The sequence below is a fragment of the Macrosteles quadrilineatus genome, unplaced genomic scaffold (assembly GCF_028750875.1).
Source record: "Macrosteles quadrilineatus isolate MER2022 unplaced genomic scaffold, UCM_ALF_1.0 Scaffold_1__1_contigs__length_201487025, whole genome shotgun sequence".
NCBI lineage: Eukaryota > Metazoa > Arthropoda > Insecta > Hemiptera > Cicadellidae > Macrosteles > Macrosteles quadrilineatus.
The window spans coordinates 120,862,188-120,874,478 of NW_026542594.1; the positions used below are offsets into that span (position 1 = coordinate 120,862,188).

Genomic DNA, 12,291 nt, shown 5'->3' on the forward strand with positions numbered 1-12,291 from the left:
TTAGAATTTGTGTCAAGTTTGATATCAGTTAAGGTAATTTCAGCCACACCAGTGGAGTAGGGTGGTGAGGAGCCTGGACCACTGTGTAGTTAGTTGCTTGGCTGGGCTATAACATTGTACAACCACAGTCATGCAAAGCCACATTTTGAGGGCTTCTGAATGAATTCATTTGACAAATAGTCATAACTTACAGCAGAGTGGCATATGGAGAACAGTAGTGTCCGCTTTGCAAGTACTACACTAGTGTTTGTAGACGGTATATTACAGATTCTTTAATACACATACTCACACGTACTCTTTATATACATAGACATATGTGTAATGTGCTATAACATGTCATTACAATCTTGCTGTTAGCTGTTAGCTAAAAAATTGTAACAGAATAAAGTATTCAGCCAATCTTTGAATATGTAAGAAACATATACAATTATCTTTTGCGAGTATATTTAAATAAATAAATAAATATATATTTATTTATTGTCACATAAACGTTTTACAGATTACATAGCGTAAGCAACAAAAACAGGTGACATTGTCAATATAATCATAATAAGTACCTAAAATACTAAAAATAAACAATGATTCTTAGAAATAATTATTTGGGTTATTTTATAAAACATAATATTTAGGTTATTTAAAATTTAAATAATTAATTTAAAAAATTGCCATCATTCAAAAAATTTGTCAATACTGTAATATATTTTGTTTACAAGAAATGAGGCAAGGCTGCTCTTAAAAGTTGTTTTGTTTATTAAATCTTTATATTTTGGTTGCACTTTATTAAAAAAATTCTTTCCCATATACTTTGGTGTTTTTTCTATTAATTTTAATCGGTGAATCGGAAACTGAAAATTCTTTTTGAAACAGGGTGTTGGATGGTCAAAATTCTCCGCACATAAGTTTTCAAAATTTGACTGTACCATTAATAAGGATTTAAAAATTATTGAACTTGGTACAGTCATTATATTAAGTTCTTTAAAAATTGGTCTACATGAATGTTTTCGTTTAGCAAATGTCATAATTAAACTTCTTAAATTAAACTTTAACTTTTCTTTAAACTTAAACTTTATTTTATATTTGATTCAGAATTTTTTTTAGGATAAAACATTGCTTTCAACATGATTGGTGCCAGATAATATAATTAAAAGCTGTAATAGACATTGTGGTCAGAGGTGGATAGAGAAAACACGTGGTGAAGAAAGTTGTCAAATTCTTGCTAAAGATCACCAAGTGCTCTGTGGTGTGTCAGTGTGTGGTGTGCAAGTGTTGTCATCTACTCGTCACCCTCTCCGACCTCTCCGTCATTATCAGGCTCCAGGGCCGGGAGGTTGGTGAGAGTGATGGGGACTTCCCTCTCATCCTCCTCCGAAGGGGGACACTTTTGGGCGTGGATCTGTAGGATGCCATCTGACGACAAACTAGAGATGATGGCAGCCTTGTCTACCTACAATACATCCGTTTTGTAGCTTATAAGGGTGTCCATTAATTAAGGTCTTCAACAAATTCCAATAGCAGCCAATCAGGCTAGTTTAAAGGTCGATTCACACACATCAGTCCAGTCACAGTTCCGTTACAGTCCAGTTGCAGTCCAGTCACAGTTCCGTTACAGTCCAGTTGCAGTCCAGTTACAGTCCAGTCACAGTTGCATCCGCAATTTCTCAGTCAATTGTCCGTCAGTTGGTTTCAGTCAGTCTTCCGTCTCTAATATTTACAGTAATTTACAGTCAAAAAATTTAAATTTTAAACCTATATTCTATTAAATTATCATTGTCCATCTTGTTGATTGTTACAAACAGTACTCAAAATACAAACACAACCATTTAAATAACAATAACACTATTTTCTAACCTCAAACAGTTCCGTCAGGCGTCCGAACAATCAAAAAGTATCGTTGGAAAGAAATCTGAAATTGACTGACGGATGCCAGCAGAGTGACTGACGGGACTGCAACGGATGAGTGTAGATAGCGCAATAGAAAATCCATCAAAGAATATTTTTGTTAACTGTGACGTGCCTGAAGTGACTTTACTGTGACGTGCCGTAACTGATGTGTGTGAATCGACCTTAAAACTGACACCAGCGGTGTATTCTTTAGATACCCAACTTTGGTACCAAATATGTTTTAAAATTAATGATTACATTGCGATGGATACTTAATTTTTATTTTGCGGTTAAGAGCTGTGCAATATGAACTGTTCTATATTTTGCAATAGGAACGGACATTTCCTATCGCTAGTGTTTTAAACACTATGTTTTGGGAACTAAGAAAACTTAACTCCTCCTGTTTTCAAGTGACCCTAAATTTACATCATTAACCCAATTATCAATAGAAAATGTGCATTCAATTATTCTTAAAACTAAAATACCACTTATATTGTAGCCCACCGTTTCCCACCCCACAACTTTTAGTCTCATCTTGGATGTTGACAACAATTTGAGGGAAAATCAATGCCCCTGCGTGAACCAACCCAAGTGAATCAAACCCCTATTTCAATTCATTGCCAGTTTACGGATGAGTGTTTGGACATTGTGACTGGAGTTTCCTTTATACCTTTATTTACAAACAAACCACATATTAAACTACTCTTGAACTTATCAGACACCCAATATATCCTGATACTAGGAATGTATGATAGGATAAAACCCACAACACATTTAAACTTCCATTACCTTACTGTCTAGCCTGTATCTGCGTACAAAATGTCTTGAAACTGCTCCATGTTCGTCATCTTTCTCCTCATGTTTACCTTCCACCTCAACAAAATCTTCCACCACCTAGAAGATGATAGCCACACTGTCAATATAAGTCTGACACTAATCAATATAATGCATGTTGATGTTTAACCATTTTGAGACTTATTTCATTCATTTTTATCACTGTGTTTTATCACACTTTAATTAAGAAACAGGTGTTCTGTACCACAACACTATTTTTTTATGGAGCGGAGCGAGCGAAGCTCTTATACGTCGACTTTTATGCATTTCGTAATACGCAAACTCCTTCTAGACGGCTGAATCAATCGTTTTCAAATTTTGCATGGTGATAAAGACCATATCGGTGAGTGCCAACATCTATATGGCGTTAAAAAAGTCTCTCAGGAATCCGCCCCACTGGGTCTCAAAGTTTCAATGTAATCCTTATTGAAGCAGTATTTGACACATAAACAAAGACATATATGATCAGCTGTTGACTTTTGAATGCAGTAAATAAATAAATAGCTGATAGCATTATTTCACAGATATTAGAACATAAACGGTGGTATGGATCATAAATATAATCAAATGACGACACTAGCTTGAGGTCCGTGACGTAGGAAGTGGTGAAGGAAGTAGTGAAGGTGAGCAGTCTGGAGTGTGGAAACTGTTTGAGACGATTAGATTTAGGTAGGTATCTGCATTCTTAAAATTCTATGGGAAGAAAGGATAACGGGTCCGTGACGTAGGAAGTGGTGAAGGAAGTAGTAAAAGCGAGTTGTCCGGAGTGTGGGATCTGTTTATGACCAATAGATTAAGGTATTTGCAATCCAATAATGCTAAGGGAAGGGAGGAAAACGAGTCCGCGACGTAGGAATTGGTGAAGGAAGTAGTCAACGCGAGCTGTCCGGAGTGTGGGAACTGTTTATGACAATTATATTAAGGTTTTGACAATCCTAAAATGCTATGGAAGGGAAGGAAACAGGTCCGTGACGTAGGAAGTGGTGAAGGAAGTAGTAAAGGCAAGCTGTTCGGGTAATGGGATCTGTTTATGACCATTAGATTAAGGTATTTGCAATCCTAAAATGCTATGGGAAGGGAGGAAAACAGGTTTGCGACGTAGGGAGTGGTGAAGGAAGTAGTCAAGGCAAGATGTGCGGAGTGTGGAAACTGTTTATGACTATTAGATTAAGGTATCTACAATCCTAAAATGCTATGGGAAGTGATGAAAACAGGTCCACGATGTAGGAAGTAGTAAAGTATGAACATATTGTGAGAACCGTCTGTGGCAGTTAGATTAATGTATCTTCAATCCTAAAATGCTATAAGAAGGGAAGGAAACAGGCCCCACGACGTAGGCAGGGGTGCCCACAGGGGGGTTTGATGTCGCAAAATGCGACATCAGAAATTTATTTGGGGGGGATTTTATGATTTTGGGGGGGATTCAAGCCAGTGGTTGGTTAAAAGCACATAAAAGATTAATCAGATAATTTTTACGACCTCCTTAATTTATTACTGGGGTAATTATGCAATCAAAATCCCGTTTGACATTTTATCTTGATTAATTAATAATTTTATAATTGCTATAAAATATACAGGGTGTCTCAGACCACCCGGCCGGCTTGTATAGCTACAATATGAAAGCAAATGGAAACCTAATTGCAACTGGAACCCCCTATTTTGACCCCAAGGAATTCAGCTAAATTATTTTCAACCCCAAAAAAGCACCCCAAAGGGCAGATTTTGGGGGGTGGGGGTGGTTTTTGGGAAATTTTCAAATGTAAAGGGGGGTCGTGTTATACCTCTTTTTAAAGGTCCTTTAGTCCTGAGTATTTTAGTGGAAAAGGATTTAAATTATCTTCATCCCTATTTACAGGGTGTTCAAAAACGTACAAAAAATAGACCTTTGAACTACTTTTCACTGTAAAGAGGTGGAATTTCGTGGGGGGTTCAAATTTTGATAACACTTTAATTGCTAAATGAGCTTTCAATAAACTCTGGTTTTAACCCTTTTGCTATCTTTTTACTTATGTTACGCATTTTCAAACTTTTTTAAGTTTCAAAAGCTGTTATCTCAAAAATTTCAAAAGGCAACATCGGTTTCATTACAAACCACATTGTAGCCCTTAAAATTTGCTATAATTTTTGTATTTAATGTTTTTTAGTATCTTCATTGGTTAAAGAGATATAACGAAATTAGTGTATTTTAATGTTTTATTAAATGGTATTCAAAGTGTTTGCTGTTGCAAATGTAAACCTGTAGGTCTCAATTAAAACAATTCTTGTCTAAAAAAATAAAATAGTACTCAGATTGTTGATCTTGGAAGATTGATAAAGGTAAGAACACAACTGCAAATATTCTTAGTTATTTTACAATTCCATGGCTCTATTAGTGCTTTGAATGAATAATTTGTTTGAATCAGCATTAATAGCCTACATACCGATGGACTTCTACAAATGCTTAAATTGCCTTCCATTTTGTTCCATGCAAACACCAACTCTGTTTATGCACGTAGTACTTCTTCTCCACTATTATGGTACTGTATTGCTATTTTACTACCGCAGGTGCATTCACCTCTCGTAGAGATCCAGTAAGTTCCTTATAATTTGTTTTATCTTATCAAACGTGACCAGTTTCACGCACACGCTCATTGATTTCATGATGATTTTTTTTTATTTACCAGTAGCATTTATAGACAGTATTAATTCAAAGCACTATTAGAATTTTGTAAATTGTAAAATAACTAAGAATATTTGCAGTTGTGTTTTTTCCTTTATTAATCCTGCAAGTTTAACAATCTGGGTAATTTTAAAATTTTTTTTAACATAATTAGTTTTAATTGAGACCTAGACGTGTACATTTACACACACTTGCAAACACTTTGAATACCATTTAATAAAACATTAAAATACACTAATTTCGCTATATCTCTTTAACCAATAAAGATACCAAAAAACATTAAATACAAAAATTATAGCAAATTTCAAGGGCTACAATGTGGTTTGTAATGAAACCCATGTTGCCATTTGAAATTTTTGAGATAACAGCTTTTGAAACTTAAAAAAGTTTGAAAATGCGTAACATAAGTAAAAAGATAGCAAAAGGGTTAAAACCAGAGTTTTTTGAAAGCTCATTTATTAATTAAAGTGTTGTCAAAATTTGAACCTTCCACGACATTCCACCTCTTTACAGTGAAAAGTAGTACAAAGGTATATTTTTTGTACGTTTTTGAACACCCTGTAAATAGGGATGAAGATAATTTAAATCCTTTTCCACTAAAATACTCAGGACTAAAGGACCTTTAAAAAGAGGTAAAACACGACCCCCCTTTACATTTGAAAATTTCCCAAAAACCACCCCCACCCCCCAAAATCTGCCCTTTGGGGTGCTTTTTTGGGGTTGAAAATAATTTAGCTGAATTCCTTGGGGTCAAAATAGGGGGTTCCAGTTGCAATTAGGTTTCCATTTGCTTTCATATTGGAGCTATACAAGCCGGCCGGGTGGTCTGAGACACCCTGTATAGATACTTTTATGTGGATTTCCACTTTCTGACTCGTATTATGTTTGACAGTGAGAACAACTCCATGCCAACTGCTGTCAAAGGATTATGGTTGGCTCATTAAATTGTATCTGCAATTTGAGTTTGTTTTTACCTTTCATTATGAACTCATTCTCAAATATTCTCATTGCCTTGAGGACCTATTGATGGTTTTTTAGGTTTGTTTATTATAATATATACTTGATTCATAAAAAACCAGTATTATGATAATGATAATCATTTTGCTAATTTTACAACATGAACAACAACATGAAAGCTTGTGATAATATTTTGGCTCTCCCAAATAATTATGCCTGGGTCATTTATTCATTGGAAGAAACTGACATACAGTACGGTGACGATTTAATTAAGGTTTTTGATAGGCTATGTGTTTATGTTAACTTCAAGAATTGAAACGCATGATTCTGGATTAATTAAATTGTATTTGTTATTGTCTTTTCTTGAATCTAGAAAGAGCTTCAAACAAATGTTAATGGTAGTCTTAATATACAATTATTTTTTACGCCACACTACACTATTTTGACTAACTTCACATGCAAAGATTTAGTCCAGAAAACACTTGTTTGTCGCCAGCTTAATCAAAAGGGGTTTCATACAGTAGGCCTACTACTGTACTGTAATGAGTTTTGCCGGACACCAATCAGCTGATTATACTGTATTTGGGTGGCAATGAGTGGTTATAACAAAAACATAATGACTAGTGATTTTTAGTCCTTTAGTTGGTGGTAATATATAGGGATTTGAACGGATTTAGTCGTATGGCGTAAACTATCGTACGTCACTCGTCCAAAATGTGTTGGCCGGACTCGTATAAAAAAACCACTACTCGACTTCATCTCGCACGGGATTCAGGACTTATAGTAACGTAATATACTATTTTACCACACTATGATGTTTTAAACTGTTTTACGCCACACTACATTATTTTAACGAACTTCCCACGCAAGTATTTAGTCCAGAAAACAGCTGTTTGCCGCCAGCTTATTCAAATGGGGTTTCATTGCGTACTACTGTGCTGCAATGAGTTTTACCGGACACCAATCAGCTGATTGTACTGTACGGTACTGTATTTATTTATTTATTTATTTATTTCCCAACGGTTTACACCAGTTTACAAGAATGTATACAATATTAAAAGATGGCAAAATACATGCAACAGTGAGTAGTAACAGCAAGAACATAATTAATGAACAAAAATTAACAAGTAACAAGTAAATAGATACTATATAATAACAATCTTGAATAACAATAACAATAGCAATAACAAAAATAACAAAATAGACAAGGAAAGACGATAAATTAACAATAAAAATTAGAAGCAGTGAAGATAGTTTTGGATAATACCAAAATCAGTGTATTTAGTATTTAGGTGGCAATGAGTGGTTATAAACAAAAACATAACCTCTCAATGACTAGTGATTTTTAGTCCTTTAGTTGATGGAAATATATAAGGATTTGTACAGATTTAGTAGTATGGCGTAAACTATCGTACGTCACTCGTCCAAAATGTGTGTACCGGACTCGTATGGTAATCCCGTACTCAAACTTCGTCTCGCACGGGAACGACCACACTCGTCCGGTTAACACTTATTTTCAGGACTAGTAACGTAATATACTATTACATATAGGTAAATTAATTGGTGGCTGAAAGTTACGTTTTGCAGGCCATGCCAGCTGTCATCGTCATTAGGGGATCGAGCAGGTTTTTACATCCCTAGGGCCGCAAAATCAGCTGCCCGCTTACTTTCTTAAAACATTAATGCATATTAAATACACAATCAGTATCCATAGCATTGCGATAGAGTTGTTTTACTGTCACCGCTGCCTAGCAACTATTTATTATTATTTTTGCTGATTCATCATATAATTATGACCTTAAAGTTGTAGTTGTGTTGACTATATCAGTGTGCAGTGCATTATCATTGAGGTGAATTAGTGGTAATAGGGTATAGTGTGGTGAATAATAGCGTTCGTATCACGGACTGAAATGGTTTTGCAGTTCTCAATTGTTTTAAGTCCTCGACTTCATATCGAACTTAAAAACTATCTCGAACCAGCAAAACATCATTTATTAAGTTTAGGCCTAGTAATATTTTTGAGACTGAAAATGTTACACTTATTTAAAAAGGACCAAACTCAGGAAGTGGATTAAAGGGCAATTTAGAAAATATCTCAAACTTTTTGACATAACTTTAAGTACTTTCTACCCTACAATTTAATATGGTAAAAGAATTGTTTATGTAAAAACCCTGATCCCAAAAAAGTGGTTTTCGAAGTGATGTGTTTGTCTGTCTGTATGTGTATGTATGGTATGTATGTGGTATATGTGTATGTATGGCACAGAGCTACAGACCACGCCTGTGGTCCGAGTCCGATTTTGATGAAATTTGGTATTTTAGGTACCAACCCATGATCTCTCCAGATGTGTTTTTTTTATTTTGGATTTTTAATAGTGATATTCCAAAACCCTATAAAATAATGGATGAATAAAATTTTCTCAGAATTGGCCCGAACGATTTTGATTAAAAATTAACATGTTATACTCTTTGACTATGACAAAAATTGTATAAACCCTCTATGCCGTAAAAATTATGGTTCAAAAGTTCAAGCAACTTTTGTGATTTTCCCTTTTAAAACCTATTGATTCATGGAAAATCGGATTTAAAAAAAACTTCATGGCCAATTTTGATTAAATTGTGTGCATGTTAAAAATCCAACTCATTTAACTAAAAACTAAACTAACAAATAGTTTGCTACTAGAGTTTTAAAGCAAAATTTTCCATTTAAATTTGGTTAAAAGTTTGATTCAAACGCTTAAATTCCCATAAATTTAAAGAAGTGTCGGGGGCACCCCTTCCCTCCCCGCATTATAAACATAACTATGGGTTAGCCCCCAAACCTTCCGGCATGGGTTAAGCAACGAATTTGGGAGGGATTCTGCGACGTGAGCTTTGGGGGGGATGGGCACCCCTGGACGTAGGAAGTGGTGAAGGAAGTAGTAAAGGCTGGCAGTGCAGAGTGAGGGATCCGTTTGGGCAGTTAGATAAATGTATCTAATACTTGAATGCTATGAGGGGAGGAAACAGGTCTATGACGTAGGAAATGGTGAAGGAATTAGTAAGGCTTACAGTGCAGAGTGTGGGAACTGTCTTTGGCAATTACATAATGTTTCTGCAATCCTAAAATGCTATGGGAAGAGAGGGAAACAGGTCCACAACGTAGGGGGTGGTGAAGGAAGTAGTAAAGGTGGGCAGTGAGTGTGGGAATGGATTAATGTATCTGCAATGCTAAAATGCTATGGGAAGAGACTGTTGTAGACTGTAGGTTAAAATGATTATGAAGCATGAATCGTTACATATTTCGATACGTATTCAATCGTTTACATTAGAAATTTACAACTGAGTTGGCAACAGCTGAGTTTTACTCCATAGAGGCTAAAAACTAATTTTATTCCCTAAAGCTGGGTTTTCTTAGGCGCGGAAGCGGAGAGAGGAACGCGGAGAGCGGAAAAGAGATTAACATGGGGTTCCGCTCCGCTTCTAGGAAAACAGTGACATCAAATTACCTAAGACAAGTGGAGTCCGCTCTCCGCGTTCCTCTCTCCGCTCTCCATTTCCGCGCCTAGGAACACCCGGCTTAAAGAGTAAAAATGCTACTTAGACCCGCAACGCATGCATCAATGACGACTGTTTTTACTGCAGTATGACAATAGTATATTTCATTACTAGGACCGAAAGTGGCATTTTCCGTCGCACGCTCAAGTTTTTGTGTGAGGCAAAGCCTCACACAGGGAACATCAATTTCACGTGCGAGGCGAAGCCGAGTATGTGAAATCTATTTTCACGTACGAGGCGAAGCCGAGGACGGGAATAATGGAGTAATTGCCGGATAATAACTTTCGGTACGAGTTATGAACGATACTTTTCATCACGACGCAAAAAATACACAAACACAGAATAGCAGACCTCAGTAATATTACAACTATTTTATTAAAATAAAATAAAATTTTCTAAAAGGAAACCTACGTATATTTCTCAATACATTTTGTTTAGATGTCAAAATAAAAGAATAAAACAACTTTGAACAATACATTCAGCTGATTCAAATCATTAAATTAAACCATAACAAAACACTAGCGCGCGCAGTGAATAAATGGAGAACTAATTGAGAACGAGGGAAAGTAAATTTAGAGCGAGGGAAAATCAGCTGATCGATTTTCCCACGCCCTAAATTAGAGCTTGGGAAACGACTATACTTTCATTGATGTCAGCTGTAATCGAAAATAGTTACTTTCGTTATGGAGTAATGAAAAAACAATATAATATGAACCCTTGATGACTCCGCTCAATTTTGTGGATGCATCTGCGAACGCTACCTAGTTAATTTTGGTTCATACACACCAGCAAAAAAATTATTTGCTAAACCATATTGTAATCACTCAGTCTTTAAAACTATTAAATACTATATTTCTTACCGAAAGTCAAAAATACAGTGTTTTTTCTCTATCCTATAAAAATAACTCTTTGTTACAAATACAAAATCCCAAAACAAAAACATCTTAGCTCATCAAGATTGACCAATAGGCCAACCCTTATCGTAACTAAACACCAATAGTGCAATTTAATAAAGAAAATTAAAACACTTAAAGTTTAAAAATGTTCTTACAGTACGGTAACTATATGATGATGTTATAGATATTTGAGCATGTGTTATATGAATACAATAAATTAAAAACATAATTTTGGGGATTGTAATTGAATAAAAATTGTTTATAATTGAACTTCAGTAACTATGTTAGGAGAATTCTAAACTTTATTGTCTATTACACAGAACAAAAATACATAAATCTAAGCTATGACTCACTTTCACACTAAGCTCATCTGGCGAAAAGTGTCTCACATCAAGATTAATTTTCAGTGCTTCTTTGTCATTGACAATGTTTGCCATTGCCTTGTTCTGTTTGGTCCGTTGTTGCATCAGACGTACCGGGAGACCCAAACCAAAGCTGGGCTCCAACACTGGACTGGACAAGTCATCCATCACTCTGTTTATAAAGTTGCGCATGATAGACATCTGCACAAGATATTACCATTCATTCATAACATTGTATTATTAACATAGCCAAAACTAACATGTTATGACATTCAGAATTAATAATTAAAGATTACTGATACAAAGTTATCAGATTTGAACCCCATGTATAATGATGTTCATATTCAACACATACAGGGTGAATTTTAAATGAGTTCCCCCCCTACTTTTTTCTGCATTTCTTAAGATATCATCTCCGGACCACGTCAGATCATTGTTGAGTAGTAAGTACTTCATTTTGACTGGGTATACATTTTTGGCCGCCATCTTGGATCCGCCATATTGGTTACAAAGTTTTTTTTTCAAATGTAAAGGTAGGGTTGTGACCCATTTTTTCAAACCAAAATTTTAAGCTGATTACAATGCCGCAATTATTTTTTAAAAATCTTGATTCGTTCTAAAGTTATGAGGACTTTTTATAACTTTATTTTTAGCGCATTTTAACATTGTGCATTTACAAACTAAGACCATAATCTCAAAATAGTGCTAGATAAAGATAGGTATACACCACCATTCATTGCCGACATATTTTCACTTGGTTATGACGGATGTAGTTTTTTCAGCCGCCATCTTGGATCCGCCATTTTGAAATGTGATCAATTAATTGAAATATGAAGGTGGTGTTGTGACCCATCATTTTGAACTACTTTTTTATACTGGACTCAATGCTGCAATCCGTTTTTGGTTATCAAGCTGTCTTGATGAAATATTAAAATAGTCTTATTTAAAATTTCAATATTTCAAAAACCAAAGATGCAAATGAAAAACGGATTGCGGCATTGAGTTCAGCATAAAAAGGTAGCTCAAAATGATGGGTCACAACACCACCTTCATATTTAAATTAATTGATCACATTTCAAAATGGCGGATCCAAGATGGCGGCTGAAAAAACTACATCCGTCATAACCAAATGAAAATATGTCGGCAATGAATGGTGGTGTATACT

At 35.2% G+C, this 12,291-nt stretch overlaps 1 protein-coding gene across 1 annotated transcript; it reads right to left on the reverse strand.

Moving 5' to 3' along the window:
• Positions 1-949: 949 nt before the first annotated feature.
• Positions 950-11,247, reverse strand: LOC128983983 (alpha-crystallin A chain-like). Its single transcript, XM_054403268.1, has 3 exons — positions 11,118-11,247; positions 2,671-2,775; positions 950-1,444 (listed from the first exon to the last, which is right to left on the reverse strand). Exons 1-3 carry the CDS (start codon positions 11,229-11,231, stop codon positions 1,274-1,276), a joined length of 390 nt encoding a protein of 129 aa, XP_054259243.1. The 5' UTR covers positions 11,232-11,247; the 3' UTR covers positions 950-1,273.
• Positions 11,248-12,291: the final 1,044 nt, after the last annotated feature.

Excerpts from the sequence above, each read along its gene's own strand:
- LOC128983983 (XM_054403268.1), bottom strand. The coding sequence starts at position 11,231 with ATGCAACAACGGACCAAACAGAACAAGGCAATGGCAAACATTGTCAAT. Across the intron at positions 2,776-11,117 it reads CAGATGAGCTTAGTGTGAAA|GTGGTGGAAGATTTTGTTGA; the intron begins GTGAGTCATAGC and ends ATCATCTTCTAG. Across the intron at positions 1,445-2,670 it reads GATACAGGCTAGACAGTAAG|GTAGACAAGGCTGCCATCAT; the intron begins GTAATGGAAGTT and ends GATGTATTGTAG.